This window comes from Cyphomyrmex costatus, unplaced genomic scaffold (assembly GCF_001594065.2).
Source record: "Cyphomyrmex costatus isolate MS0001 unplaced genomic scaffold, Ccosl1.0 scaffold378, whole genome shotgun sequence".
NCBI lineage: Eukaryota > Metazoa > Arthropoda > Insecta > Hymenoptera > Formicidae > Cyphomyrmex > Cyphomyrmex costatus.
In genome coordinates, this window is record NW_017277972.1 from 10,341 (window position 1) to 36,770 (window position 26,430).

At 33.9% G+C, this 26,430-nt stretch overlaps 3 protein-coding genes across 6 annotated transcripts; 1 reads left to right on the plus strand and 2 right to left on the minus strand.

Annotated features, from left to right (window-relative positions):
- Positions 1–388: 388 nt before the first annotated feature.
- Positions 389–3,398, plus strand: mi (cyclin E-interacting protein minus). Its single transcript, XM_018543493.1, has 5 exons — positions 389–445; positions 898–1,647; positions 1,728–2,000; positions 2,077–2,605; positions 2,683–3,398. Exons 2-5 carry the CDS (start codon positions 911–913, stop codon positions 2,905–2,907), a joined length of 1,764 nt encoding a protein of 587 aa, XP_018398995.1. The 5' UTR covers positions 389–445; positions 898–910; the 3' UTR covers positions 2,908–3,398.
- Positions 2,791–18,565, minus strand: tacc (transforming acidic coiled-coil protein). 4 transcript variants are annotated; one of them, XM_018543488.1, is made up of 8 exons: positions 18,221–18,565; positions 16,749–16,899; positions 10,249–11,899; positions 8,392–8,693; positions 4,628–4,887; positions 3,697–4,008; positions 3,390–3,592; positions 2,791–2,827 (listed from the first exon to the last, which is right to left on the minus strand). In XM_018543488.1, the coding sequence occupies exons 2-7, from the start codon at positions 16,851–16,853 to the stop codon at positions 3,397–3,399; spliced, it is 2,826 nt and encodes a 941-aa protein (XP_018398990.1). In that variant the 5' UTR covers positions 16,854–16,899; positions 18,221–18,565; the 3' UTR covers positions 2,791–2,827; positions 3,390–3,396. The 4 variants fall into 4 exon arrangements, with proteins under 4 accessions (XP_018398990.1, XP_018398991.1, XP_018398993.1 ...); XM_018543489.1 differs by lacking the exon at positions 18,221–18,565 and adding an exon at positions 17,215–17,272; XM_018543491.1 differs by lacking the exons at positions 16,749–16,899; positions 18,221–18,565 and adding exons at positions 12,562–12,666; positions 13,107–13,352.
- Positions 18,566–19,899: 1,334 nt separating this feature from the next.
- On the minus strand, positions 19,900–22,457 carry CycE (cyclin E). The gene is made up of 3 exons (XM_018543462.1): positions 22,149–22,457; positions 21,099–21,708; positions 19,900–20,932 (listed from the first exon to the last, which is right to left on the minus strand). The coding sequence occupies exons 1-3, from the start codon at positions 22,160–22,162 to the stop codon at positions 20,186–20,188; spliced, it is 1,371 nt and encodes a 456-aa protein (XP_018398964.1). The 5' UTR covers positions 22,163–22,457; the 3' UTR covers positions 19,900–20,185.
- Between the last annotated feature and the right edge of the window lie 3,973 nt (positions 22,458–26,430).

Here is a 26,430-nt window from a genome sequence, read left to right on the forward strand (position 1 = left end):
ATCACTTTATCACACGTAGCACTATTCTCACTGTTTCTCACATAAAATTCGTCGCGTTCCCGCCACTTTTCGTCAAATGGTCCTTTAAATGCCTTATATGGACATTTCAATGGGACTGACAGACACCGACAATAGAAAGAAGAAGTGAGATAGAATACAGTGCCCTGATTGGTTACGCGCCTCGGCCGCGCATGCGCACTTCATTTTAGGCTTCACAAAATCAGGAGAGTAGCGCTACTGTACATACTGTGCTAGTACACTATCTCTATGCTTTATCTCCACAGATTTCTGTATATTAATAAGTCTGTGGTTATCTCTCTCTCGACAAAAGCTCCTCTAGCGTCTTACGCAGCAAGCAGACAAGGAGTAATTTTTTACTACAGAAGAAACAGACTGTATGTGAAAAAAAGGTGGACGCAATCATTCGGCTGTCATAAACTGGAATGTAAGTAAATGTTACATACTCGATTTTTACACAAACATCATATACGTATAACTCATGTCACGACGCAAGGAATGTGACGCAAAATGTGGCTCCATTATTAGATACACGTTCAAATTCATATCTCATATGTGTGTGTGTACTTTTATAATATTTATGGAACTGGAAACATGTTAGTAGAATTAATGACGCAAGGAATGTGACGCAAAATGTGGCTCCATTATTAGATACACGTTCAAATTCATATGTATCTCATATGTGTGTGTGTACTTTTATAATATTTATGGAACTGGAAACATGTTAGTAGAATTAGAATCAGTAAAATATACACAAAGAATTATATACATAGTCAATAATTGAAGTAGTATTCGGGAATATACATCCTTTTTAAAAAATTTGATAAGTGTTGCATATTGTTAAATTTATCGCAACGTAATACTTCTCTGAATTTTTAGAAAAAAAAACCACATGGATTGCTGTTTTGCCAATCAATATGAGAGTTCTCAAATTAGGGAGACAATCTCAAATGTCTCTAGTCCAGAAATGTTCGATAGTGATACTGAAAGTGATATATATAACAAAAACGTTGAGACACAAGTAACCGACAATAATACATTGGCAGTGATTTCTCCTCAAATGCCTACTCAGGCTGAATTGATTGCAAAATCTGATAATTATATGCTAGTTAGGATTAATAAGTTTTTGAGTGGTGTCCCACCACCACCTAGACATACGACATGTCAAAGTGATTGTTCTGATTTTTTACGACACATTTATGAAAATCGTCGATTGTTTTATATTGGATGTCCATTACCCAATGAAAGTTCAGAAATTGCAGAAAGCACAAAGCTCCAGCAACAGAAGAGACCCACAGAAACTAACGATAAGAATGTTTCGTATCAATGTACAAAAGGTACTCCAAGGAATTTGACTAATGCTTTTAATTTGACAGCTGATAGTATCGAAAATACACAATTAAACATAAACAATAGTGGTAGTCATAATTTGAACATACAATGTGATGTTTCTAAGGAGATAAAAAATCCAGTTAATATGATTAAAGAAACAATTGAAGTTGTACCAGTCGCAGACAAGTCAGATGTATCCCATGAGCATTCTCCTGTTCTTTATCATACGATTAGTGAAGAAGGAGCTAAAGCTTTAGCATGGCCTCAGGCTTATTATCATAAGTTTCATGGCATACAGTAAGTTTCATTTATTACAGTTTTTTTTATCTACCATAAAGTAGAATTCTACCCTTTTAATGCTACTTTTAAATTTTCAGTTATAACAGAAGCAGAACTGTAGAGGAGTTTGAAAATTCAACAGTTAAATTATGTGAAAGATACATAGGAGCTGAAACACAATCTTCTTGTAACATATGGTTTTCCAAACCACCGGGAAGTATAAGAAAGCGAAGTTTATTAATGAAACGCAGAAATGGTCAAAGTCCAGAAAAGAGATTGACACATTTAACCAAAAGACGTAGGACTTTTTGTAGCGCTAACTTGAAAGGATTGGGACTTGCTGATAAAAGGCAGTTAATGATACCAATTAAGTATGTATCCCATGTAAAAAATATGATAATTAGAGTATAGTTTTGTAAATCTTTTTTGTATTTGTATATAATACAGGAAACTTACACATAAAAAAGGAAAAAGTCCTAGAGGTAAAAGTCTACATGGTAAAAGTCCAAGAGGTAGGAGTCCTCGAGGTAAAAGTCCAATAAGTTCAGCAAAGAAGAAAGTAGTTCGGAGATTAATGCTAGATGAGTCAAGTCCATGTAAATCCAAATTAGAAACTTCGAAACGTGCGTTGTTCCAAAGTCCTCCATCAGATCATGCTGGTCCCAGCAAATTATTAGGTACAAATAATATAGATACTCAAAAAATTAAACGTGTTTTATTTTCAACTTCGAAAAAGAACGAATCTGTAGATGCAAAACAAACTTCTTCAAGAGAAGAAAGTAGAAAAAGAAAATGTGATGAAGAATTGCAAGGACCAAGATTGAAATGGGCAAAAAGTTTATCGTTTGATTGTATGCATGAAATAAAAAATACGTCGAAGGTTATATGGGATAGACATTCATCGAGCAGTATTCTTTCGAAAAATGAAACATCTGTCAATGAAGGAAAGAATGAATTAAGCGATACTCATAGAAAGGTTTGTATTGTTGAGTTTTTTTTGTTTGCTTTAATACACTATATACTTGATAAGTATAATTTTTTGCTTATTTCTAGAAATTACTTTGGGCAGTTGCAGAGGCCCTGCGAAGCAAAGGCATTGGTATGAGTCATCCGAAATTTAAACAATATGCCGCGAACTTGGCACGCACAATCAAAAAATTTATGCCTGATCTTGAAAATAGAAATATTCCACGAAAACCTGGAAGTACAAGCGATCGCATGTTAAAATTAGCCAAGCATCATGTACTGTTTCTTATGGATACTAGGCCAATAAATTGACAGTACCCATTAGTAAAATTAGTAAAATTCTGGAAGTTTTATAAAAAAAAGTTTGATTTTTAGCAAACACAGGATATTGTTAAAATGACCAAATATTATGGGGGTGCTTATACATTACCTTTAGCCGATGTGTGTTATGCTATGATTTTTATATAACTTAATATAATATAAGATAAATGTGTTACAGTAATGAGATAAGATTAAAAAATAGGAATGTGTATATTGTTACACCCACATACAGGGTATTGAACATTTTTTATCACATAAATAAAAATGTGTTTTTAATACAAGCACAATTTTATTAGCTTTAAAATAGTTATATTTCACAACTTATAAATAATTAATAAAAGGCGTTTTTCTGAAGTAAAACGCCATTTGCAATAACTTTACGCATACATCAATCGTATCTAACATATGTTTGTATTTAAGACAGTGAAGGACAAGTAAAAAAATAAAGACTAATCGCGCCACAACCGCGATACCTCATTTTCATTCCGAGTTTCCGTGACCGACCCTAGCAATAACTTCGTCTAAGATTTTTGCGAGTTCTTTATTTTCCTTAGATTTCTGTTCCACAAGTTCGGTGAGCGAATTGCTTTTAAGTTCTGCTTTCCTTATCATTGCATGCAATTTGACTGTTTCCGCCTCATTTTGTTTTCGTATTCCATCCAATTCCAAATTAGCCCTAAAATATATTGTGATATTAAAATATATTACGATATTTGTTTTTCCGAAACATTGTATGACATATATACATATATATAATATGTGTCTATATTGATAGTATACTTTTCTAGTTGCGCCATTGCATGTTCCTTGAGTTGATCGTATCGCGTTTCCAATGTTTTTATAGTTTCTACATTTTCTTGAATACTTTCTTTTAGTACAGTTTCATTATTTTTATACACTGATACAACTCCTTTAAGTCTTTCGTACTTTTGGTGTACATCATTAAATGCTGCTTCCGTATTAGTTAGATGATGGTTTGCTGCTTGCAATTCTTCTTGTAACTTTATCTTGTCTTGTTCGAAGCTTGTACGATCTCTTTCTCGTTCGGTGAGTAATCTGCTAATAGATTTTTCGTATTCTTCCACAACAACCCTAAACCAATTATTTTCAATTCAATTAAAAGTAGACTCTCGAAAATTTCAAATAACAAGAATAATAATGGGGCTAATGAGAGTATATTCGCTATTATTAGTGCGATCATATATATTAATATAGCGTGAATTTATTTACCATGTATGTAGTTCCGTCAAACGCGTGCCGAAAATCCTTCAGACTTTACAACGCGACTCTAATCAACTACCGTAGTAATATCACTTTAGTTAAATTGATAAGCAATTTAACAATTTTTGATGCTTAAAGCATCTTATTGGATCTTAATAATATGTTGAAAGACATATTAAAATTTAACGATGTGATGTTAAATTAATGATAAATTAAAATCTATGAAAAATAAGATTGCGAAGAATATCACAAGTTGGCGTTTCGTCCGAACTTCCCACTACTAGACTCATCAGTAATGTAGTGGGAGCCTACCTTAGACGCTTAGGGGAGATATTAGAACCAAGTTCTATATAAACAGATACTTATGTGCTTGCGAATCGCATTAATAACAGCGAATATACTCTCATTAGCCCTATTATTCTTGTTATTTTCAATTATTTTCATATTTTATATTCAATATAAATGAATTTATTTTTAGTAAATTACTTACGTCATCTGGGTTTTGATTTTTATTTCTTGTGACATTTGTGCCTGTAATTTATTAATTTTTTCCTGAAAGATTGCTTTCTGTGTTTCCAATTCTGCTTCATGCTCCTTGTTCTGTTTCTCCAATTCTTCATGCTCCTTTTTCTGTTTCTCCAATTCTTCTTCCAATTGTAGTACTGTAGTTCTTACAAGTTCAAGTTCTTTACTCATATCTATGTGATCAATAAGTGGTGCGTCGGATTTAGGCTCTTCTACTGGTTGCTCCTGAACAAATTTTACTTTTAATGCTTGTCTCATAATCGAAACTTAATATAAAGTTTTTTTTAATATGAAGTACTTTATATGATAATTCAATGCTGCCATCCAATCAGACCAAAAAAAGTAAAATAGTGACCGCTTCTTGACAGAATAAGTGACAAAAAGTGATCTTGTGAGGCATTAAAACAGTAATTAAAATGATTATTTTTATTAACTTTTTGAGAGTAGTTAAGATCATTACATAATGATGTAGTTATTATCATTTATATAAAAATATGGTGTCCAGCAAAATTTGACTTGATCAATTTAAGGACAATTCCAGGACATTCCAGATAAAAATCCTGATTTCTCAAGGTCGATTAATTTTTATTATAATTTAATTAATATTTATTGATTGCAATATTATAATTTTAAATTCAAATTAGGATTCCATATGATGAAAGAATTGAAACAATGTAAACAAACTTGGAGCAATGTGATTTATTGCTATATAAATAATAAACGAACATTCTGTGTCAACACAAACAATTTCTCTAATAAGTTCTATTTAGACATTAAATCCAATTTTCTATTGGTAATTTATTAATATTTATCTCTTTAAGGTAATATTTATTGGTAATTTATTAATATTTATCTCTTTAAGAGAAGTCTTATATCCAAAACATAATTTTACTTTTTATTAACGCAACATCACAAACATCCTTATTTAGTAATTTATTACTAATCTTGTAAAATTATTAATTTATTAGATAAAATTAATAATTTAATAAAGCGCCAATAAATCATTTATTTATTCGGAAATATTCTTTTATCTCTTTCTTCTTTTACGATTTGATTTTTTTAGAATGAAAGAATGACAAAAATTCCAGATTAATCCTAAAATTTCAAGGATTTTTTTTAGAAATTTTTCAGAATATATTAAATTCCAGGATCCACAAGGACATTCAAGGATCGCTGAATACCATGAAAAAGTAACATTTATTCTTATTTTTCCGCGACTATAATATAATGTATTATATAAAAAAATAATTTTAATTTTCAAAAATCGCCTTTTAATTTTACATTTATCAAAACTTAACACATACATTAAATAATATATAGAATTAACACAAGACTAAAGGCCTGAACACAAAGATTGTCGTAACAGTTTCCGACAGAGTCGTGAGTTAACGCACAATGATTGTCGTAAAGATCCTTACGACCTACGACATATGTTTATATCGATCCTTGCGTTAACTTACGATTATGTCGGAAACAATTACGACAAATCCTTGTGCGTTGACTTACGACTCTGTCGAAAACAGTTACGACAATCTTTGTGCTCAGGCCCTAACACATAAAAAAAAATATAATAACAAAAGAACAAAATCACAGATATATAATTAAATCTGAATCATGGTGGAATTAGACAAGTGACCTATTCCAGAAGTTGTGCAATGGCAGCCAATTAAATTTTGAGCTCATTTGCAGTAATTCAATATGGCCGACAGTCAGATGCAATCAGCTGTATCGTATTATATGTGTCTGCGTACGTCGCGACTCGCGTTGTTTTTCATCGTCCTGTTTTTCATAGTTGTTTTTAAGTATATACAATGTGCCAACGTGTTGCGTTTCCAATTGCAAAACGCGAACGGAAAAAGCTAAGCTAGCTAAGTTAGTTTCTTTTCCCGAGACGTTAATTGCTTGTTTTATACGAAAGCGAACATATATATGCCTGCGCTGCAATAATTCAATAAAAGAAAAAAATAAAACATGATTAATAAAGAACTTACATAAGTCTTTGTTATGTAGACTACTTTCCAAAACGTTCCCTTCGAGGGAAACTTTACTCGATATAAAATGTTTACTATATATAATATTTCGAGTAAAATTTGGTCGACGTTTTGTGTGTGGAAAGTAATCTACATAACTAATATTACAGAAAGAGAGAGATAAAATAGTCCGAGAAAAGATTCACTATTTTATTTATGATTATTTTATTGTTTATGAAGTTAATAAACATAATTTTCATTTATATTTAATAATTTTTTATTAAAAATCAATAAACTGCTTTGTTCTTTTTATTTTATGTTTGAATAGTTGCGCCGCAAAATAAGCTCAATTTCTGATTGGTTGAAATCATGAGCCTCCGCCATTATGCACAATGGGTCACCTGTCTAATTCCACCATGATCTGAACATAAATTATTCAATTTTTCTTTGGTTTTTTAGTAAAATATATTAAGGAAAAAAAAGGCTATAATGAATCACATCCCAAATATAAAAAATAAATAAATGTCTTCAAAAGAAACATATATATCAATGTCTTCAAAAGTAACACATATATTAATAAAAAAGCATAACGCTGGAAATGTGAAACGCTAGAACATTTTCAGATTAAAAGTAACAAACGATATGAAAATATATAACTTAAATTTCGGTCTTGTATTTTGGCCCTCCTCAGATACAAACAATTATAACGCAAAAATTCTATGAATAATATTATCGTCAATAATAATCAAACGGAGTCAGATTTTACGTATATAATTATGAGCGTATGTAGAACTTGATCGGTTCAGCCGTTACTGAGATCTGATCATCTCAATCCTCCGAAATTCTCAGATTCGCGTAAAGGAGGCATGGCAGTGTCGTTGCGCCTGGCTTAGCGCCGAGACACTACCGTGTCTCCAGATTTCATGACATCAAAAATTTTATTTCTTCTGATTCCGTATTATTGACGATTTTAATCTTTGACATGGATTTCTTTATTTTGAAAACGCAGAGAATAACAGGAAATCTTCGCAATAGGTCATCCAATTGTTTGACAAGTAATTTTGTCTCTCTGATCATCTTCTCATTTTACTTTTTTGATATTTTTATTTTTTCTTCTTTTATTTTTTAACAAAACCGTTAATTCATAGAATTTTTATGTTATAATTGTTTGTATCTGAGGAGAGCCAAAATACAAGACCGAAATTTGTTAAGTTATATATTTTCATATCGTTTGTTACTTTTAATCTGAAAATGTTCTAGCGTTTCACATTTCCAGCGTTATGCTTTTTTATTATATATGTGTTACTTTTGAAGACATTGATATATGTGTTTCTTTTGAAGACATTAATTTGTTTTTTGTATTTGAGATGTGACTCTCATTATCCTTTTTTTCCTCCTTCTTAATATATTTTATATCGAGAGTCTTTTAATTTTTATTATTAGTAAAATAACCTAGAACGGTATTCTTCCTTTTATCTACAAAATAACAAAGATATGAATAAAATGCTCATGTTTTACAAATTTCATGTCAGTTAAAGAAAAAAGATGATTATAGTAACTCATATTGGACAATAGTAACTTTTAAAGTTTTAAATGACTTAAAATTAACAATAAACCTCCCAGGTCAAGAATAAATTTCATTCAATTTCAATTTTTAAATGACTTGCCAATAAAAGTGACAAAAAGTGACTTAAGTAACTGAATGGCAGCGCTGGGTAATTAAAAATACAGAGATAGTAATTTATAGATTTTCACTTACATTTTTTTCTTGAACTTCCTCTGATTTTTGCACCGTTGCATTAGGAAGAGGACTATAAAAAAGCAGCCTGTCTATAGCTGCTATGGCAGGATTACGTTTTGGTGTACCAACATCAGGAAGTGGTGATTCATTTTTGTCATTTTTCTCGTCATTTATTATTTGGGCATTTCCTTGAGGTAACATACTGGTATTCGATATCAATGGGTCAAACTTAACATACAAAGATTCGGTTCTAAGGCGATTTGTATGTGTAGGATTACTTCGTGCTAACAAAAAATCAAATGTCGAAGGATCTTGGAAAACTGAAAAACCAATTCACATGTAATTAATAAATCTATATATACAGGGTGTCCCGACAGTTTCTTCCAATCGCTTTTGTGTAGATAGAACGGACTGAGTTGAAAAGTACTGTATCACTTTGCAAATTTCGCAATGGTTAACGAGATATTAATTTTTAAAGATAGCCAAATATTGGTCTTTAATAATTTTTTTCTCAAATGCTATCAACTTTACAGAAAAACTGCAAGGGACAAAAATTGTGTATCTTTTTCTCATAAAACTCTAAAAATTTTTTGTGAACTTTTTAGTACTGTATTTTCTTATTAACAACTATTTTTATCAACATAAGAAATACAGTACTCAAAAATTCTGGAAAAATTCTGAAAAAATGTTCAGAATTTTATGAAAAGAAAATAAACAATTTTTATCTCTCGCTATTTTTCTGTAAAGTTGATAGTATTTGAGAATAAAATTATTGAAGACCAATATTCGATTATCTTTAAAAATTAATATCTCGTTAAAGGGGATCCTAAAGCCTCCTGTATTACCGACTAAATCGTATAATTTTTGTATCGTAAATATTTTTTTTGTCATTCACAGATTCGAAAATCCTTTTACAGAATTAAAGTATACGCATTAATACGTGTCTGTGAGGTAGAATCTATGCTGAAAACAATAAAAAATTTCAAAATTGAGTTCTTTACTATTTTTTAGTCCAATATGGCGCTCCAGAGCTGTCACGTCGTTGCATGTCGTAACAACATTTGTTTTATATAAAAGCTGCGCAATCTGTCCTTAAGAAATAGTAGTCCACAGATACGTAGTTTGCATGAAGAAACAGCGTGGAGTTCTTAAAATTAGATTTAGATGTCTAATTAAAACATAATTACGATACAAAAATCTACGTATATGTGTGGCGTGCGTGAGTAAGATATTGATGTAGTGATGTGTCAATGACACGTAATCGTCTATGTGTAAGATGTCTTAAGGTCCCCTTAACCATTGCGAAATTTACAAAATGATACAGGACTTTTCGACTCAGTTTAGTCCGCTCTATCTACACAAAAGCGATTGGAAGAAACTCTCGGAACACCCTGTATATACAATGATGGGAGAAAGTTCCGAAACGGTCAAATATCTTGGAAAATAATGATTATGGAAGAAAATGTTCAATACACAAAAGTTTTAGTATATCAAGTGGTCTATTATATGGTTATATTGAAATAACTTTTATGTGACCTTAAAAGACACCGTGAAGGTCAACTTTGAAATCTTAAATGGAAACTCCTATTTTCTATTACATATTCACGCACGCACACAAGGACTCACTTTGATCAAGCATTTCAAAGAGGTGGATATCCGACCGTGAATCTCCATCTCCACGCGGTACATCTTAGATAACCGCTAGAGATATTTAAACTTTGAAGGTTCGTAACTCAGGAAGATCTCAAGCAAAAAGGGTTTGTAACCAGTGTTTCGGAAACGTCTTGACACCAGCTTTAAGAATATGTTACGGAACTTTTTCCCATCATTATATATAATCTCAAATTATGTAAAAGAACTTTGTCAATAACTTACATTCAGGTGTTGCACTGACAAATTGATCTGTTTCTTCCGTGAATTCCAGTGAAGGATTAAGTAGATCATTAGTAACTTTTTCTACTGTAGATTTTAATTCTTCAAAATGTCCGTTGATCAACGACAATGTAGTACTTTGTCGTTGAGGTTTAAATTTCTCGTATTGTTCTTCATCTGTTGCAAAGTTTATATCTATCTCTTGTAAAGTAAGTGTATGATCGAGAGCTTCAATAGATACGTCCTTTTTATCAGCACTTATCGTAGCTGCACTTTCAACAATACATTTTTCCTTTTCTATACTTACAGTTTCTGATGAATTATTTGGGTTTTCTATAACATGGGTCTCATTACATATGGCAATGTCTTCCTCAGATAATTTCTGTATTTCATTCAACACCTCGCTATTTTCTACTTCTAAATATTTTGTATCAACATTCGTCTGTAAGTTATCTTCAACTTCCAATGTTTTTGGTTCTATAATACTGATCTTATTTGGTAATAGTATGTTATCTTCTTTATTATCTGACACAATACCATTATCTAATTCAGACGAATCTTGCTCCTTGATAATTTCGTTCGTTTCAGTTCGAGTAACAGAGTCATTTAGAATTACTTGCGATAATACAGGCAATTTTTGATCGACATTGTCGGAAAGCGACAATACTTTTGACGTATCTTGCTTCTTAGGCTCTGATAAAGTCTGTATACTCGTTTCTTTTATTTTATTATCAGTATCTTCTAATGGTGACGATATACTTGCTATACTAGGTAACGAAAGATCCGCATATTGCGCTAACGAGAATATGGACGGAACAGAAATTTCGGTAGAATACGATTGTGGATCTTCTAGAAATAATATTTCGGCATTACAATCATTTTTTACTGCTTGTTCTTCATTAAGCGCGGTCACACAGAAAGTTGTATTATTGGATGAAATAGTAGTTGTTATATTCAACTCATTATCATTTACGTTACTTGTTGGCAGTGAATCCTTTGTAAGGTTACTCACAATGTCGCACGTTTCAAATTCACTTACTATATTACCACTTTCCTGTAACGGAATATGCTTATCAATCGATTCTTCTACTCGTAGTACATATTCTTCCGCAGGAGGACTTGAAATCACGAACTGTGAATCTTGAATGGAAGGTGTGTTATTAGACGATTCCAAAACATGCGTTTGATTCAAGGACGTTGTTTCGTATAATTGAGTATTTGTTTCAATCACTTGCGTCTCATTATCGGCGTTGTCTAACAAATTTTCGTTAAGGGAACATTCGATTGTGGAAAACGGTGCTTCTATGGCTGACGTAAACGTCTGATTTTGACTGAGATCCTGACTATCGCATTCACTTTCTAAATGGATATCTGCACATCTCAGAATCAAATCCTCTACATCAGATATGTCAGAGTTCACATATGATGTATCCGCGATGATATCAGGAGTTTGAGGTGTCGAATCGGTACATGTGCCGCTCTTAATACTAAAAGTGTTGGTGAGGCTATGAAAACTGCTGGCCGACGAAAGGCTCTCTGGAGTCAAGCAGAGATTTTCTGTGACCGATCTTACATCGGCAAATTCGCGAGCAAAATGAACTTTGACTTCATGCTCTGCTGTCTTCGGGAAAGTCAGGGGACTATCGTTGTCACTCTGAAAATAAAAAATGCGTTAAGATATTTTACGAGAATACCATACTAGTTTTTTTTTTTTTTAATTTAAATGTAGCATCCATTGAATACATAATGGCCGGTTTATAAAAATTCTTTGATATATAACAAAATTGTTTCGTGTCCGAACATCCTTCAATGAAAAAACTTTCTTCGACTTTTACTTGTCACAAAGATTTATAAACAATCGCGTTAATCTATGCCAAGAAGAGTTTAATAGAAAACGCCTTCGAAAGCGTATACGACGTAATATACCATCAACGTGGACGAAGGAGACCTTCTTGGACTTGTGGCACAATGCAGACGTTTATGGATATACTCCATATTACACCATATCGCAATCAATCTGTAATCTACTTAATATCAACGCTTACTGACTACTTCGCTAAGTCAGCTGACAGTCTGTGATCTGACGATTTTCGTAAAAGAAATTACGCAATCGCTTCACATGCTTCGCTCAGGCTAATTATAAGACATTGAGAAAGGCTTTAGTAGTGCCAGTTCCGCTCGCTTTTGCAAGACGACAACTATGGAAGCATCTAAATAACAAATGCTCTATATACTGAACAAAGAGATGCTGAAAATCGTGGACGTTTATTAATTTGTAGCAAAGTGTGCATATAACGATATCGATCACAAAATTACCTTTAAAAGAAGATTCCCCATGATTTTTTGATGAAAAATCTCCACTTTTGACTGTCAATGACGTACAACGTGATCCCATATTTACTCGCGGGTTCAAAGAATCCCCTATGATAAGACGATTTCACTTTCCCTTCTATATTTTTACCCTTGACACAATAATTTTATCCTCTAAGTATCGAATAAATATATCATGCACAAATAATTTTGAAACTAATACAAATATTAATTTTTGTTATTCCGAATTTTATCCATGCTTTCGACATAGTACAGTATTCGACTAGTTTTTATTAATTCTCTATTTCTTAGCTGCGAAAAATATAAACATTTTTTATGGTCTCTTTCTTCTGCAGGCATAATGACTCATTACAAAACTTAGCATAAATAATTATCCTCGAAAAAAATTATTTACTAACATTATTTATTTTCAGAAAATAGAGAACAGGAATTACATCATTAGACAAAATGCAAAACATAAATCTAATTTTCTGAAAAAGAAAGAAAAAAACGTCAAGTATAGCGTAAAAAATGATAATCTAATTTATTACGAGATGCGATTTTGCGATCCTTATTTAACGATCTTTGTGTTCGGCGTGCTCTTGACATCATCGAGATTACAACGCAACCGTCGGAATGACTCATTCTCACTTGACCGCGTTGACAGAGACTTCATCACTATCTCAGGGTGTGTCTCTCTCATCCCTCTAAGATAAGTAACCCTCTCTCTAGTTCTTAATGTATATTTAAACGCAGCACTTGACACTTTGATGCAAGCGATGATGTTTCTAAATTTAAGCAAAACACACGCAATATAGAATGTATAAGAAGAAATTGCATAAGGAGAAACCTAATTCTTATCGTATTTGTATTACGTTATTGAGTTGAATATCGATCCTTGGAAAAAAAAACAATTCGAAAAATATCAATTAACAGAGAAATATTATCAAATGATTACAACCGTGATGAAAATTAATAGACATGATTACATATGTGAAAAAATCATGGACAGGTAAATTTATGTAATCTGTACAAAGTCAATTGCTGCGATTGCTCCATTAAGAGAGCGATCATTAATTAAGAACGGAAAGAGAGGAGGTAACGAGTAACGATAATAAAAGACACAAATAAAACGATATAAAGAAAAACACAAGACAGAAGAAGGAAGCAAAAGAGAGCGAGTGATAAAACTAAATAACATAACAAATGTCAAATCAAGTCTCTTTTCTAATCGATTGAAATACACGACACCTATCGTTATGAAATATTTTTGAGGTCGTGCATTGGAGTCCAATATACGATGCGAAGATGATATTCTTATCTTCTTGTGTTGAACGTTCATTCTAAGAAAAAAAAAAGAAAGAGCGTCTTCCATGCGAAAGAGGATCCAAAATTAGGGTCTGGTAGCGAGAGATAAACAGCAGATATCTCTATAGTCGAAACTCTAATATTAGCCCGGCGCGTTCCCAGTCAATACTCCAAACGTCTACCGCCACTACTACCAATCCTATCGCTGCTACTACTACCACCAACAACACTACTGCCACCGTCATCGTCGGATTGACACACTCAGCAGCACGACGCACGTATGTGCATGTACACGCGCGAGGCGAGAGATCCTCCAAGAGGAAGAGAATGAAGAAAAGGATAAGACAACAGGGAACCGCCTCACCTTTTACAAACTAAATTAGAAATCCTCGGCGTCAAAGAGAACTTCACACGACGTCGTCGCGCGTCGATCGAATCTTCGGCAAAAGCTGCACCGCGGATATCATTGCCTCCACCATGCCACGATGATGATACGTACTAACACTAGCTGCACCGAGCCATACCGTCCAGCCGCGCACACGCCGTACGGACATTATGCCGCAAAGATCACCAACTAAGGAAGTGGTGGGAACAGGATTCTCGACCATCGAGCCGCGTAAGAGTCGCGCACAACCGATCGGTGTGGCGCTATCTGGAGTGACGGGAACACACTTGGTAAAGGAGTGTCGCGAGATAAGAGACAAGTATGTTAGAGAGCCATTCCACTCCAGACGAAACATCCAAGGCCGACATTCATAATCAGTTCTTATTTTCAAAACCGTCTTAAGATTAGTTTTGAGGTATCATGAACCAATCAGACAGCTGTATTAGCATCTTAAGACATTACTTAAGACGTTTTTAAAATAAAAACGAACTGTGAATACCGCCCTAACGGACTATAAATAAAAGAGGAAAAACATCAGTACGAGGACCCGTGGTGAGACGGTTTGATGATGAAAATATCTTTTACATCGCCAATTAGTATCTATCTGTAATATAGCCGCAATGTTAACGCAAATACGAATAGATAAATAATTATACGACATATATATCGTACATATAATTGTCATTCATATAATTGATCGTGACATTGAAAGATACAGGATGGGACAAAGTATTGTCTAATATTGCCTGAGCCGTAAATATTTCAATTCAAATCACATGTGATATGTATAGAAAAATATGAAATTCTATTAAATGAAAACTAGCAAGGAGAAATTTAATAATTTTCAAAAGAAATAAATGAAATATTTATAAGTAATTGAGAAATTATTGAATATTTATATTCAAGCTTGTTTTTATTACAAGATTTCATCCATTCACACACAACTCTCAAAAGAGTTAATTCATTTCGATTTTTAAAACATGACATTTCAGCTATCTCTGAATAAAATATTTTTATATCAAATATATGTATGAAAGCATTGGAGGATTTAGCGCTAAAATTCGAATCGAAATGAAAAATATATCTACGAACAAATCTGCGTTCTTCATGCGTATGAAAGAAATGCTTCCGCGTGCGGCAGGAAGTAAAACTTATTTTTGTTTCAAGATACTTCTGGAGATACGAAGTTTATTTATAGAAATACATTCTCTCTCCGGTCTGACTGTCAGTCGCGTAAACGGAGAAGGATATAAAGAGAACATGCGAACGATAAGAGCGGTCTGTGCATTGGCCGTCGTCATCGTTTTCTGAAAACTTGCTGCGTCGTATTACCTGCTATTACTTTAACGCAAACGAACGTGAGAAAAGTATCGTTTCGCGAAAGTGCATAACATTCCCGCAATGCTTTTCTCATCGCCGGAGTAATTCTCTCTTAAGCAAAGATAAACAAAGAAAAACAGTGTCAAAATGATTAAGAGGGTATATACGTTTGTCGGTTTCAAAAAATCGATTTTGTAAAATGCATCTTTCGACAGTTTAAACCTTCAAAAATATTGTCTTAAAGCCATTTTTTGAAATTCCAATAAGAAGTTGCAACACACATTTTGTCAAGGCAGTGCACAGCCGTGCGCTTACCCTTTCTGAAGCGGCGCGCCGCGCCGGTAGAAGAATCGGACATAACAAGGGAAGTCCGTATAAGATAATTCACCGCTTCGCTAAAAATTATCAAATGGAGGCAAATTTTGAGCAGGAAGGTTCCCTGTATGGCCCAGGAATTGATGACGTATAAGTTGAATAAATTCAGTTTTACTTTAATAAAAACTTTAAACGCGTTTTTCTCAAAACCATGTTTTTAAAGTCGGTAACAATGATAACTTGAAGACGGATCCACCGGTTTCTCTTTTTTTTTTTTTTTACTAAAAGCTTATAAAATTCACTTGTTGTCGTATCCAATTTTTAAAATTCGAATTCTATTTTTTTTTAAACAAACAAAATTTTTTTCCGAAAATCGGCACTTTAACTTTAAAAGTTCGCCATTTTGTTTAAAATTCGAATTTTAAAAATCAGATACGTCAACAAGGAAATTTAAGATGCCGTTCTTTAAGATGCCGTTTGATTTTTGTGAAGAGAAATCATTGTTACCGCGGAATCATGCGTGGCGTACTACACGACTGACTACACAGTAAAGTGGGAAGATTTTCCAACAAAATTACTCTAAAAAAATTTGTATAGAATTACAAAAGGTGTACTTTGTTATGCAAAAAGTCCTATTTTTATAATTTATCTCTTGGTTCTAAAAAAGAAATGAAGAATGCCTTTTATTTGAGGCTCCAAACGTATATACTCCCTTAAGGCCGTATGCTTACAACGATGTTAATGTGTTAACATGCTATAGTTTATGTTACGCATACTATAGAATTTCATAAATAAAAGCGCGTTTTTATCAATAAAACCGCGATATGAATACAGGTCAAAATATTTAATAATTCATTAATAATACCTTTCGTGGAGAAGGATGAATTGGCGAAGAATTCTGGAGAGTAGCGGTTATTTCTTTCAGTACGATTCTTGTGCCCTCGCGAACGGATCCTCTTGGGCTCGACATTCTCAAATTTTCTCTTCGCGATACACCAAATATTTATCCTGATTTCCTGATGAAAAATATAGATAATGCGTATCCGTATTTATTTTAATCAAAAATATATATATAAAAGAATGTTAAAGTATTTAAATGTTGGTTTTTATATATATTGTTCCTACAAACAAAGACGTATATAGAATATATTATACGTATATTTTCAATTTACTTTAAGAAATACAGATTATATCACAATAATATTTTTCAAATCAGGGCTATGAGCCATACATGAACATGTAATGTTGATGTGTAAAAAGAACACAATAAAAATAAACCGTTTAAATATTTTGACTTCGATCGAGTCATCTCCAAAATAATATAAACAAACATGAGATTTATGATTTATGTTGAGTCGGTAGTCTGGAGTCGCGGCGAATCTGTAGAGTTGGCCATTCGCCAACTTCTAAGATTACTACTGACTCATTGACTTGGCGTATAAGACATTGTCTCCTCATCATATTCTCGAAATCATCATAGAGTGATGAGATTAACTTAAAATTCTCCGTTAATACTCATTTTTACTAAGGTAGATGAACTTTGAACTTGGTTCTACTTTTCTAGTTTTAAACATTAGAGGAAAATGAGGTACTTCAAATAAAAGCGGTTATAGATTGATACATTCGGTGTACTCCAAAAATTGGATGACAGATATGCACTCCAAAATAGCACAAATGTACAAAATTAAAATTGGTCAAAATTGTGGTCAAAAGAATGTCGTCAAAAACAAATTACATCTTTTTTTTTTATAAAAAAATTTGATCTTTTTCAAGTCTTAAAAAAAATTATTATTTGCAACTTTAACTAAGTTTCGAACTTTATCAGCACTATTTCTTTAAGAGTAATACGAACGAATCTATTAATTAAAATTATATTTAATATATCGAAAAAAGAAGAGCAACCGAATTGTATAGAAATTTTGTCTTATAAACCGATCGACCTGCGTCCATGAACTTTTAATCTCTCGATTCAATTTATTCCTCATTTTCCTCTAATTTTTAATTTAAAACTAAAAAAGTGGAGCAAAGCTGAAAGTTCACTTACCTTGGTGAAAATGAGTATTAACGGAGGATTGAGTTAATCTCATCACCCTATGATGATTTCGAGAATATGATGAGGAGACGATGTCTTATACGCCAGATCTACAATGAGTCGGTAGTTGGTAGTCTTAGAAAAGTTGGCTAACAGCCCACTCTACCGATTCAATGTGAAGACTTACAAATTTCGTTAGTAGAATTAATAATAAGAGTGTGCTCTCTCCCTCTACTCTTTTGAATAAAAAGCAATTCATCGTGAAGGATCAAAGTAATAATGAGGAAAGATTCGACATTACTTACGGAAAATTGAAACACTCGAGGTCGGCAAAGCTCTTGTACTTTCACTCTCTAGACTTGCTTGGAGAATAAAGAAAGTTCTCCAGACGCAGAGGCGTGTTTACACTCGTACTTCTGTCACTTGAGATGTCACACCGGCGCGGCGCGATAGAAGTAATAGTGGCAAATGTGGCAATGGAAATACTGAGCAATACTGGTATCGGAATCCGGTCAACGGAGATTCTCTATGTATTCAACCTCCACGCACTACACCGCCACGATTGGCAATTGGCATTGGCCCTCAGTCCTTACAGACATGTAATGTCCACGGTGCGAGCAAGCAAGCGAATTCGTTGCACGTTTCACGAACTTTGCCTAACGGCTACTGCAAGCTGCAAGTGCAACAAGAAAGCCGTTTGATAAACTTGAATGCGAACGCAATGACGAATCAGAATGCGCCGTTGCGTTTGACAAGCCGACACCGCGGCGCCACTTGACAATCTCCGTCGTAATCGGTAAGGTAGTACTATCGAAAACTCCACGATACTAATCGATCATCGTTCAAGTTGAATTTAAAATAAAAAACCAGCGCATCCGTTCCCGCCAGTCGCATCTGTTGCGCCGCGTCGCACACCGGCACACACCGATATCTTCGATCAATAATGTTGTCATGTTTATTTCCAACTGTCTATAGATTAACTTTAACTCGCTCACTTTTTATCTTTTTCCAATTCTAAAAGTTAGAGAAGCAATAAATTAAATCAAGATTAAAATTAATCTACATTGCAAAAAATAGACATTATTGTCATGTTTAACTGAATTTTCTTTTCGACTTGTTGTCACCTAAAATTTATTTAAATTAAGGAATATGTAATAGATGAATGTATAGATGATCATTTGAGTCACAAAAATTGTTTTATCCACTGTGTATCCGCGATCCTTTGCGAAACATACTTTTTGTTTTCTCATACAATTATATCGTTCATCGTCATAATAAATTTTTTTTTTTTTAATTAAATGACTGAAATAATTGGAATATAAAAAAAACCAAAAATTTTTTTACAATAATGCAAGTTTGCAAAAAAACATTTATTGTCAAACTACATTTATTGTCATCATACAAATATGTATAAACCGCCACATTATTACATGCCAGGCAGTGCAAATTCACCACAAAATTTTAATGCTTACTAATTAAAGGTTATTAGTCTTTTTTTATTTTAATTGTCATATTTAATCCTTGCATTCATCCCTCACCATTCATTCTCAATTTAAGGATATAAAGATATTGTTTTTAATAGATTTTCATAATATACATAATAAAAACGCATTCATCCAGCCAGGTAATACACCACTGTAATACATTGTATTACAATAAAGTGAGTTATATAAAAGAATACTATTCACAATGCTTTTTTTTCGAAAAACTAGCAAACATTATTTAAGGACGCTTGTGTAGGGGCATTAGTATTTCTCTTCTTACATTTACAAAGTTTATAAAGTAATAAAGACAAGATGAATCGAATCTGTTAATATAAGACCGTAATTTTATAATATTGTGAGCACAATCACAGAAAGCAGTTATATGTGACTGCTAGTTAAAATTGATCAGTAAATGTACCTTGAGAGGCATTTATAAACAATACAAAATCCCATAAAGCACGCCTTTTCCAAGTATCTGTAATAAAATAAGTGATGTTGAATTAATCTAATTGTGCTATTTTATTATTTTATCATTTGAAAAATGCTTGATATCCTGTACTGAGAACTTGTTGCTATTTTGAATTGTTCAGTACGAAGGATGCGATTAGGAAGCATCATATTATTTACAATAACGTGTCAATAGTGTTATCATTTCCCCAAGTTTCTGCACGTATTTTTTTTTCAAAATAACTCATGTTTCTATCTTGCTGTAATTCACGATTATATGGTAAATATGTATAACAATTTACCATACATGATATATGCAAAGAAGTTGTAAATATTTAGTTATGTATAAGGATGTAATTGTGGTGTAGGGCATGTCGATAACGGAGAATTTTTTTGATTACTAGATGGCGGAGTTAAAAGGCCACTCTCGTTTGGGCTTTGTCTACCAGGTTCAATATTTGTATCCGAATCGTTCACACAACCACTCGGGATTTCTCCAGCTAATCGTTGCTGTGCCTTCTCTAACATATTCAAATCGACCACGTGAGTCTGTATGCGATGCGATTCGTCTACAACAATATTAGGTACAGTGGCCTTCAGTCCAGATCCAGAGTGTGATTCTACAAGCGTAATCGTAGATCTTAAAAGAGACTGGGAGTCCTCTTCCGCGACAGTAGTAGCAAATGCTGTAAGCCATTTAACACAAGGAGCAAGCTGTTCCCATGACAATCGGGATACTCTTAATGCGCATTCTCTTCCTTGAGTATGATAAATTGCTGCAGCAGCTATGTGACTGTATGGAAACTTCAAACAACCTTCGTCCAAAGTCGCCAGATCTAATAATTGAGCTGCTTGAGAATATTGCAACCCACCATACTGTGGATATATGAAAGTGCTTGGTTTGGATGAATCGCCTGATTCAATCTGCATATAAATATTAAGCCATCCTGGGGCAGTTATCGGGGATAGATTCCATCCAAGTCCTTTCAAGATCATCAACTCTTTTCCTAAAATTTCTTCTTCTGTACAAGCTCCATCAGTGACATATGCAAATTCTGCGATTTTAGGTGGATATATTTCTTCAACCTGCAAAATTTGTTTTTTTTTTATTTTTAAAATACCTTATATTAAACATCAATATACATATATTTTAAGATTGCTTAATACAAAAGTGACAATAAAATTTTATTTACTCCCTTTTTCAACTATTTAATGTATATAATTGTAAAAAAAAATAACAAAATTTACGAACCTTAGAAGCAATAAAAAGACAAGTTATCCCTATAAGTTGCAACTGGTTTTTAGGTACGTCATGATGAATAGACAGATACCTGTCTATGTAGTCCATAGCAAGATAATAAGTTTCTCTATGTAATTTATATACTTCACAAACTTCAATCAACCAATCTAATAAAATGGCTCTCATCCTTGGCTGTAACGTTGGATGCCTCTGAAACATTTCTGGATCCCTTTGAATTAGAGTTTTCTGATCCCCAAGGCACATGAGAGACCATACTTGGGAACCATCGGCCCATGGTAAAGACGGCAATGGACTAGGTCTAATGGATGTGCTATTTGAGGCTGAAGGTGTTAAGAAACAAGTTGCAGTTCTTAATTCAGACCATGTAACAGGTTCCTGCTGTTCTTTCAACGGAGATGTCTGATGTTGGGAAGTGTATGCAGCATCTATTGACGGCGTGGTATTACAAGATTCCGCATACGAGACATGAGACAGTGTAGGTACTTTACTAGGTGGATATATATTTTCTGAATCTTCTGAGAGTTCTGTCGTACGTCTTTTGCGTTTCAAAGACTGTGCTTTGCCTCCTTGCAAGTAAGTTTGTACCTTCTTTTCCTGCAAACTGAATACAAAGAAAAAAATTCAGCCCTCTCTATGCAACATTCTTTCATATTATCTATCTCTATCAACTCAATTTGTAGAAAACAAGATATAAATAAATCTTTCAAAGACGTTATTTCCAAGTGATGCACAAAAAGCTTAACAAAAAAATTTATGGAGCTACTATGGTGTTAATTTGCAGATTTACAATGCAAATAGCGCTGACTGAACGATTTAAAGATAACAAATTGTTACATCGCCGAAGGAAAGCTGCTAAAATCCTAAAAAAGAAATTGAAGGAAAAAGGTTATAGGCATGAAGTTTAAGCATGGACAGAAAAAATGTATTTTTAATCGAGAGCAAAGGATAAGATTTGTATCGATTTTAATGTAAACTAAATGATTTGGAAAGCATAAGAGATATATTTGAATTTTAACATGAAATGGAATATCGATCACTTACCTGCTCTGAGGCATCTTGTCGTCGGATTGCCAACGCGTAAGAAAAATATTTGCCCTCGGAAAAAATTTTTTCTAAGCGTATGCGATAACGGAGACTCTTGGAACGAGCGTCCGCTCAATTTTCTCAATTCAGGCGTAAGAATTTTCAAGGGAAAACAACGAAGAACGAAGGGGCTCGCGAAGCCTACACGCATCCGATCGCCATAACACACGTTCTCTTTGCCGCCTTTGATTCACCGTATCGACTTAGGATTTTCGTTCGGAGTCGATTTCGATAGTTGGAAAATTCATTAATCTTGCTTACGAGCTCTTTTGCAGAGTGTGCGAGTCGCGAATCGACGATATTCCGAGAAAAATAGAGGACGTGGATCTGGAAGCGCGGGAGAGCAGCGCGCGAAATGATGACCAACCCCTGTCCTGGGTATGCTTCGTAACGCCCTCTATATGCGCCACATAACCTCAAAGGGGCAAATTTTGGAAATATTGATGGTAAATTTCACGTACGTCACGATACCTTGACTCTTGGCTCTCTCTTCCTTTCGCGCATCAGTTTTTCATCTTTCTGTCCGTCGAAAGGAGACTTCACAATGAGCGTCCTTCCGCGCAAGGTACTCTGTGTTCGGCCAGCTCGCTTGGGCTGGTAATTATTATCGAAAATGCAGCGATCGACGTCAATTGATGCAGGCGGATGCAGTATATCCTAGGACAGAACGTGAGCCTGGAGTTTCGCGAACCGTTAAATGTTCCGGTTAAGCGAAGGATCCGTCACAGGTACGCGTTGCGCGCACGTATATCTTCGGCTGATTGCCGCTCTCGTCACGGATATCACACTGCAGGCTCGCACTGATTTTCATGACGGACGGCAAACGCGAGCATCCTCGAGTACGGATTAACTTATTACGTTTTGTTGTGCGCTCGCGGGAGATGACGGAAGACGCGAACGCACACACCAGTTTCTACCGTGACGCGGAACAGAGCGAATGAGCAAACTGGCGCGGCTGCAAATTGGCGTTTCGCGGGAACGCCGGTGTGATGGGCGCCACGCCGCCAGCCGCGCTGCTATCCTCGTCACCGATTGGCCGAGGTGCGCGGCACAGCTGGCGCTCAGCTGATCCGCCGTACGCACACAACCTATGTGCAAGTGTGCAGCAACACACGAACGACGATTGCTGCGGACTGCATCGCGCGGTCCGCGCAGCTATCGCGGGAAATGTGCGCGCGTAAAACGCCATAAATCGGTGCGGGGCGCGGGCTTTTCCTACTTCCGTGTATGGGCAGATCAAACGAGAGGAATTTGTGTGTCGCCACATATGCAACGACTCCAACGCGCCATTACCTGCAGCCTACGCGTACCGAGAGTGTCGAGATGGTTTTTTCCGCACAAATTAATCAAGTTATCGCGCGCATACGATACTATAATAGTAATGTGTATCACCTTGTTGTTTATTTACGCCGAGTACTAGTTAATTCGCGTACTTAACCGATAAGTTTTTATTAAATTAATATACATTTGAAGAATGGTGTTCTATAATAAACAAATATGCATCTATATCTAATGATTAATTAAATAGCTATGTCGTGTATATGCGTTTACACGCATTGTCGAAATTAACTTAACAGAAAATCTCCAGTTAGGACTGGGCAAAATACATCAAGAAAGTATAAATTGAAATACAAAATACTAAACATTCTTTGTATTTGAATTACAAATTACGAAATACTTTTAATTTTTTTATTTGAAATACAAAGTACAGAAATATTTCCAAATTTCGCATTTCAAATACAAAATACTTTTTTTTAAATAAAAATATAAATACTGGCAATAGCTATATTTGTTTACATTCCGAAGGACATATTTGATTACTTTTGAAATATATTTGAAGTATTTCGACAATCAATAGGTCTGTTCTTTATTGCTGAACTTTTACACTAGTTCATCTTTCTTCCTTTTCTCTCCAGGAGAAGGGAAAAGGAAAAAAGATGAACTGGTGCAAAAGTTCAGCAATAAAGAACAGACCTAATTATTATTGCACGTTTATATTTAAAAAGAAAGATGTTTTCAATTAATAAATTGCGTTAAATAAAAAAAATACTTCCAAAATTTTTATTTGAAATACAAAATACTATTTTTGAATTAATGCGCAGTAAGAGAATTTATTTAGATTTGAATTCATTTCAAATAAAATACTAAAAAAATCCTTTAATATTAGGTCCTATAATATAATCCTTAGATCTATCCTTTTTGGTTAAACTTTTATACCAGTTCATCTTTCTTCTTTTTCTCTCCAAGAGAAGAAAAAAGGAAAAAAGATGAACTGGTGCAAAAATTCAACAAAAAGAACAGACTTCTTGACAACAATAGTAATAACTTGAATTTTTCTTATACGACAATCTCATATATGATAAAAAAATATATTGTGGAAATTTTATATTTGAAATAAAAAAATATATTGAATAATCTATTTGAAATACAAAGTACTTTCTACACTTGTATTTGTAATGTGCCCAGTTCTAATTAGTATGCGTATCAAAAGCGCTCGATGTAGATAATTATTTTAACTATGGCTTTATGCGATCGACAATGTAGAAAATGGAAGATATCTTTCTTTTTAAATATAGACACGTAATAACAATTGATTGTCTAAATACTTATTTCAAAAGCAATCAAATATATCCTTCTCTCGGAATATAACTATATTGGCGCAGTAACATCACACATTACGTTAATATTATAATTTTTTATTTAATAATATAAATGTAATAATGTAACACTGATAACACATGTTGTATGTAAAATGTCAGTAGCGTAGTGAGAAAAATGTTTCGAGAGGGGCTGTAGAAATCAGTTTTTTTAATGCTTTTTTTTATACTATAGTGACACATTTTTGGTAAACATAAACAAAAAATTTTCATTTAAAATATTAAATAAAAATATCATTTGTAATATCATAATGTTGATTTATATAACATTTTTTTGTATTTTTTTTAATTCACTAAACTCGACAAAATATTATTAAAAATTCGCCATTTTGTTGTAAAGTGCTTCGAAAATTTAGAAATAGCTCTACAAGTCGCAGAATATTTCAAAGATTATAGTGTAAAAATTGAAATAATAAATATTAATATCCGGCTGAGATTTCACGATCATCCAATCAGAATTTTTAATCTAAAAGAATACACCAATAACAGCGAGCGCTCACTCAACTGTTGAGTCCGCTGAACGCGCCCAAAGAGTGTACATACATACAAGTCTTGAGAGATTGCTTAAGTGAGCGGACTGGAGTGGATCTGTTTCCACCTGTTTCGTCTTACCTCGAGTGTCGCATCATTTTTGGAAAGCGGTGCCGACTTCGACTGTGCCTAATAAGCTTGGCCAAGTTTACCTCGTCAACAAGGAGACCATTTATATTAAAAGAAGAAGTCTCTTATAAAGAAATATTACAGCAGGTAAATATACAGCGTATTCAAAAAGTCTGGAAACGGTCGAATATTTCGAAAATGGAGTACTTTTAAGAAAAATGTTTTAGACAAAAATTGTAGAGTTTAAGGTAATTATATAGAGTACGGGCCTCACCTCCGATTTTGATCTAATTAGGCTCATTCGACGCGTTTTCACTCAAAGTGAAAGAATCTGGAAGAAATTTGTGGCGCTCGACCTCGTGAACCGAAATATTAAGCGTTAAAGTTCGAGATTTTAGAGGTTAAGATATCTGTCACTGCTTTAAAACAATAGTGGAGTCCCCCCGCAGGGGGAGGGGGCAGAATCCACTGTATCCACGCATACACTTTTACAACGTAGATATAACATGCGTGGATGCAATAAGTTCCGCCCCTCCTGCGGGGAGATTCCACTATTGTTTTTAAAGCAGCGAATTGTTGTTTTTACAGCAACAGTACAATCATAGAGGGACTGAGGGAGCGGAACATACTGTATCCACGCCACGCATATTACTTCTACGTTAAAAGTGTATGCGTGAATGCAGTGGGTTCTGCCCCCCCTGCGGGGGAGGGCTCCACTATTGTTTTAAATTGAATTGTTTTTTAAAGCAGTGAATTTGTATTTTTAAAGCAGTGAATTTGTGTTTCTAAAGCAGTAATTTGTTATTTTTTACAGCAGTGACAGATATCTTAACCTCTAAAATCTCGAACTTTAACGCTTAATATCTTGGTTCACGAGGTCGAGCGCCACAAATTTCTTCCGGATTCTTTCATTTTGAGTGAAAACGCGTCGAATGAGCCTAATTAGATCAAAATCGGAGGTGAGGCCCGTATTCCATATAATT

What these genes read in the sequence shown, in the direction of transcription:
- mi (XM_018543493.1), top strand. Translation starts at nt 911, where the DNA reads ATGGATTGCTGTTTTGCCAATCAATATGAGAGTTCTCAAATTAGGGAG. An exon ending in CAGTTAATGATACCAATTAA is followed by an intron (nt 2,001 to 2,076) that starts GTATGTATCCCA and finishes TATATAATACAG; the next exon opens with GAAACTTACACATAAAAAAG. An exon ending in TAAGCGATACTCATAGAAAG is followed by an intron (nt 2,606 to 2,682) that starts GTTTGTATTGTT and finishes GCTTATTTCTAG; the next exon opens with AAATTACTTTGGGCAGTTGC.
- tacc (XM_018543488.1), bottom strand. Translation starts at nt 16,853, where the DNA reads ATGTCGAGCCCAAGAGGATCCGTTCGCGAGGGCACAAGAATCGTACTG. An exon ending in AAAATCAAAACCCAGATGAC is followed by an intron (nt 4,009 to 4,627) that starts GTAAGTAATTTA and finishes TAATTGGTTTAG; the next exon opens with GGTTGTTGTGGAAGAATACG. An exon ending in GCAATGGCGCAACTAGAAAA is followed by an intron (nt 3,593 to 3,696) that starts GTATACTATCAA and finishes AATATATTTTAG; the next exon opens with GGCTAATTTGGAATTGGATG.
- CycE (XM_018543462.1), bottom strand. An exon ending in GTCTTTTTATTGCTTCTAAG is followed by an intron (nt 20,933 to 21,098) that starts GTTCGTAAATTT and finishes CAAATTTTGCAG; the next exon opens with GTTGAAGAAATATATCCACC.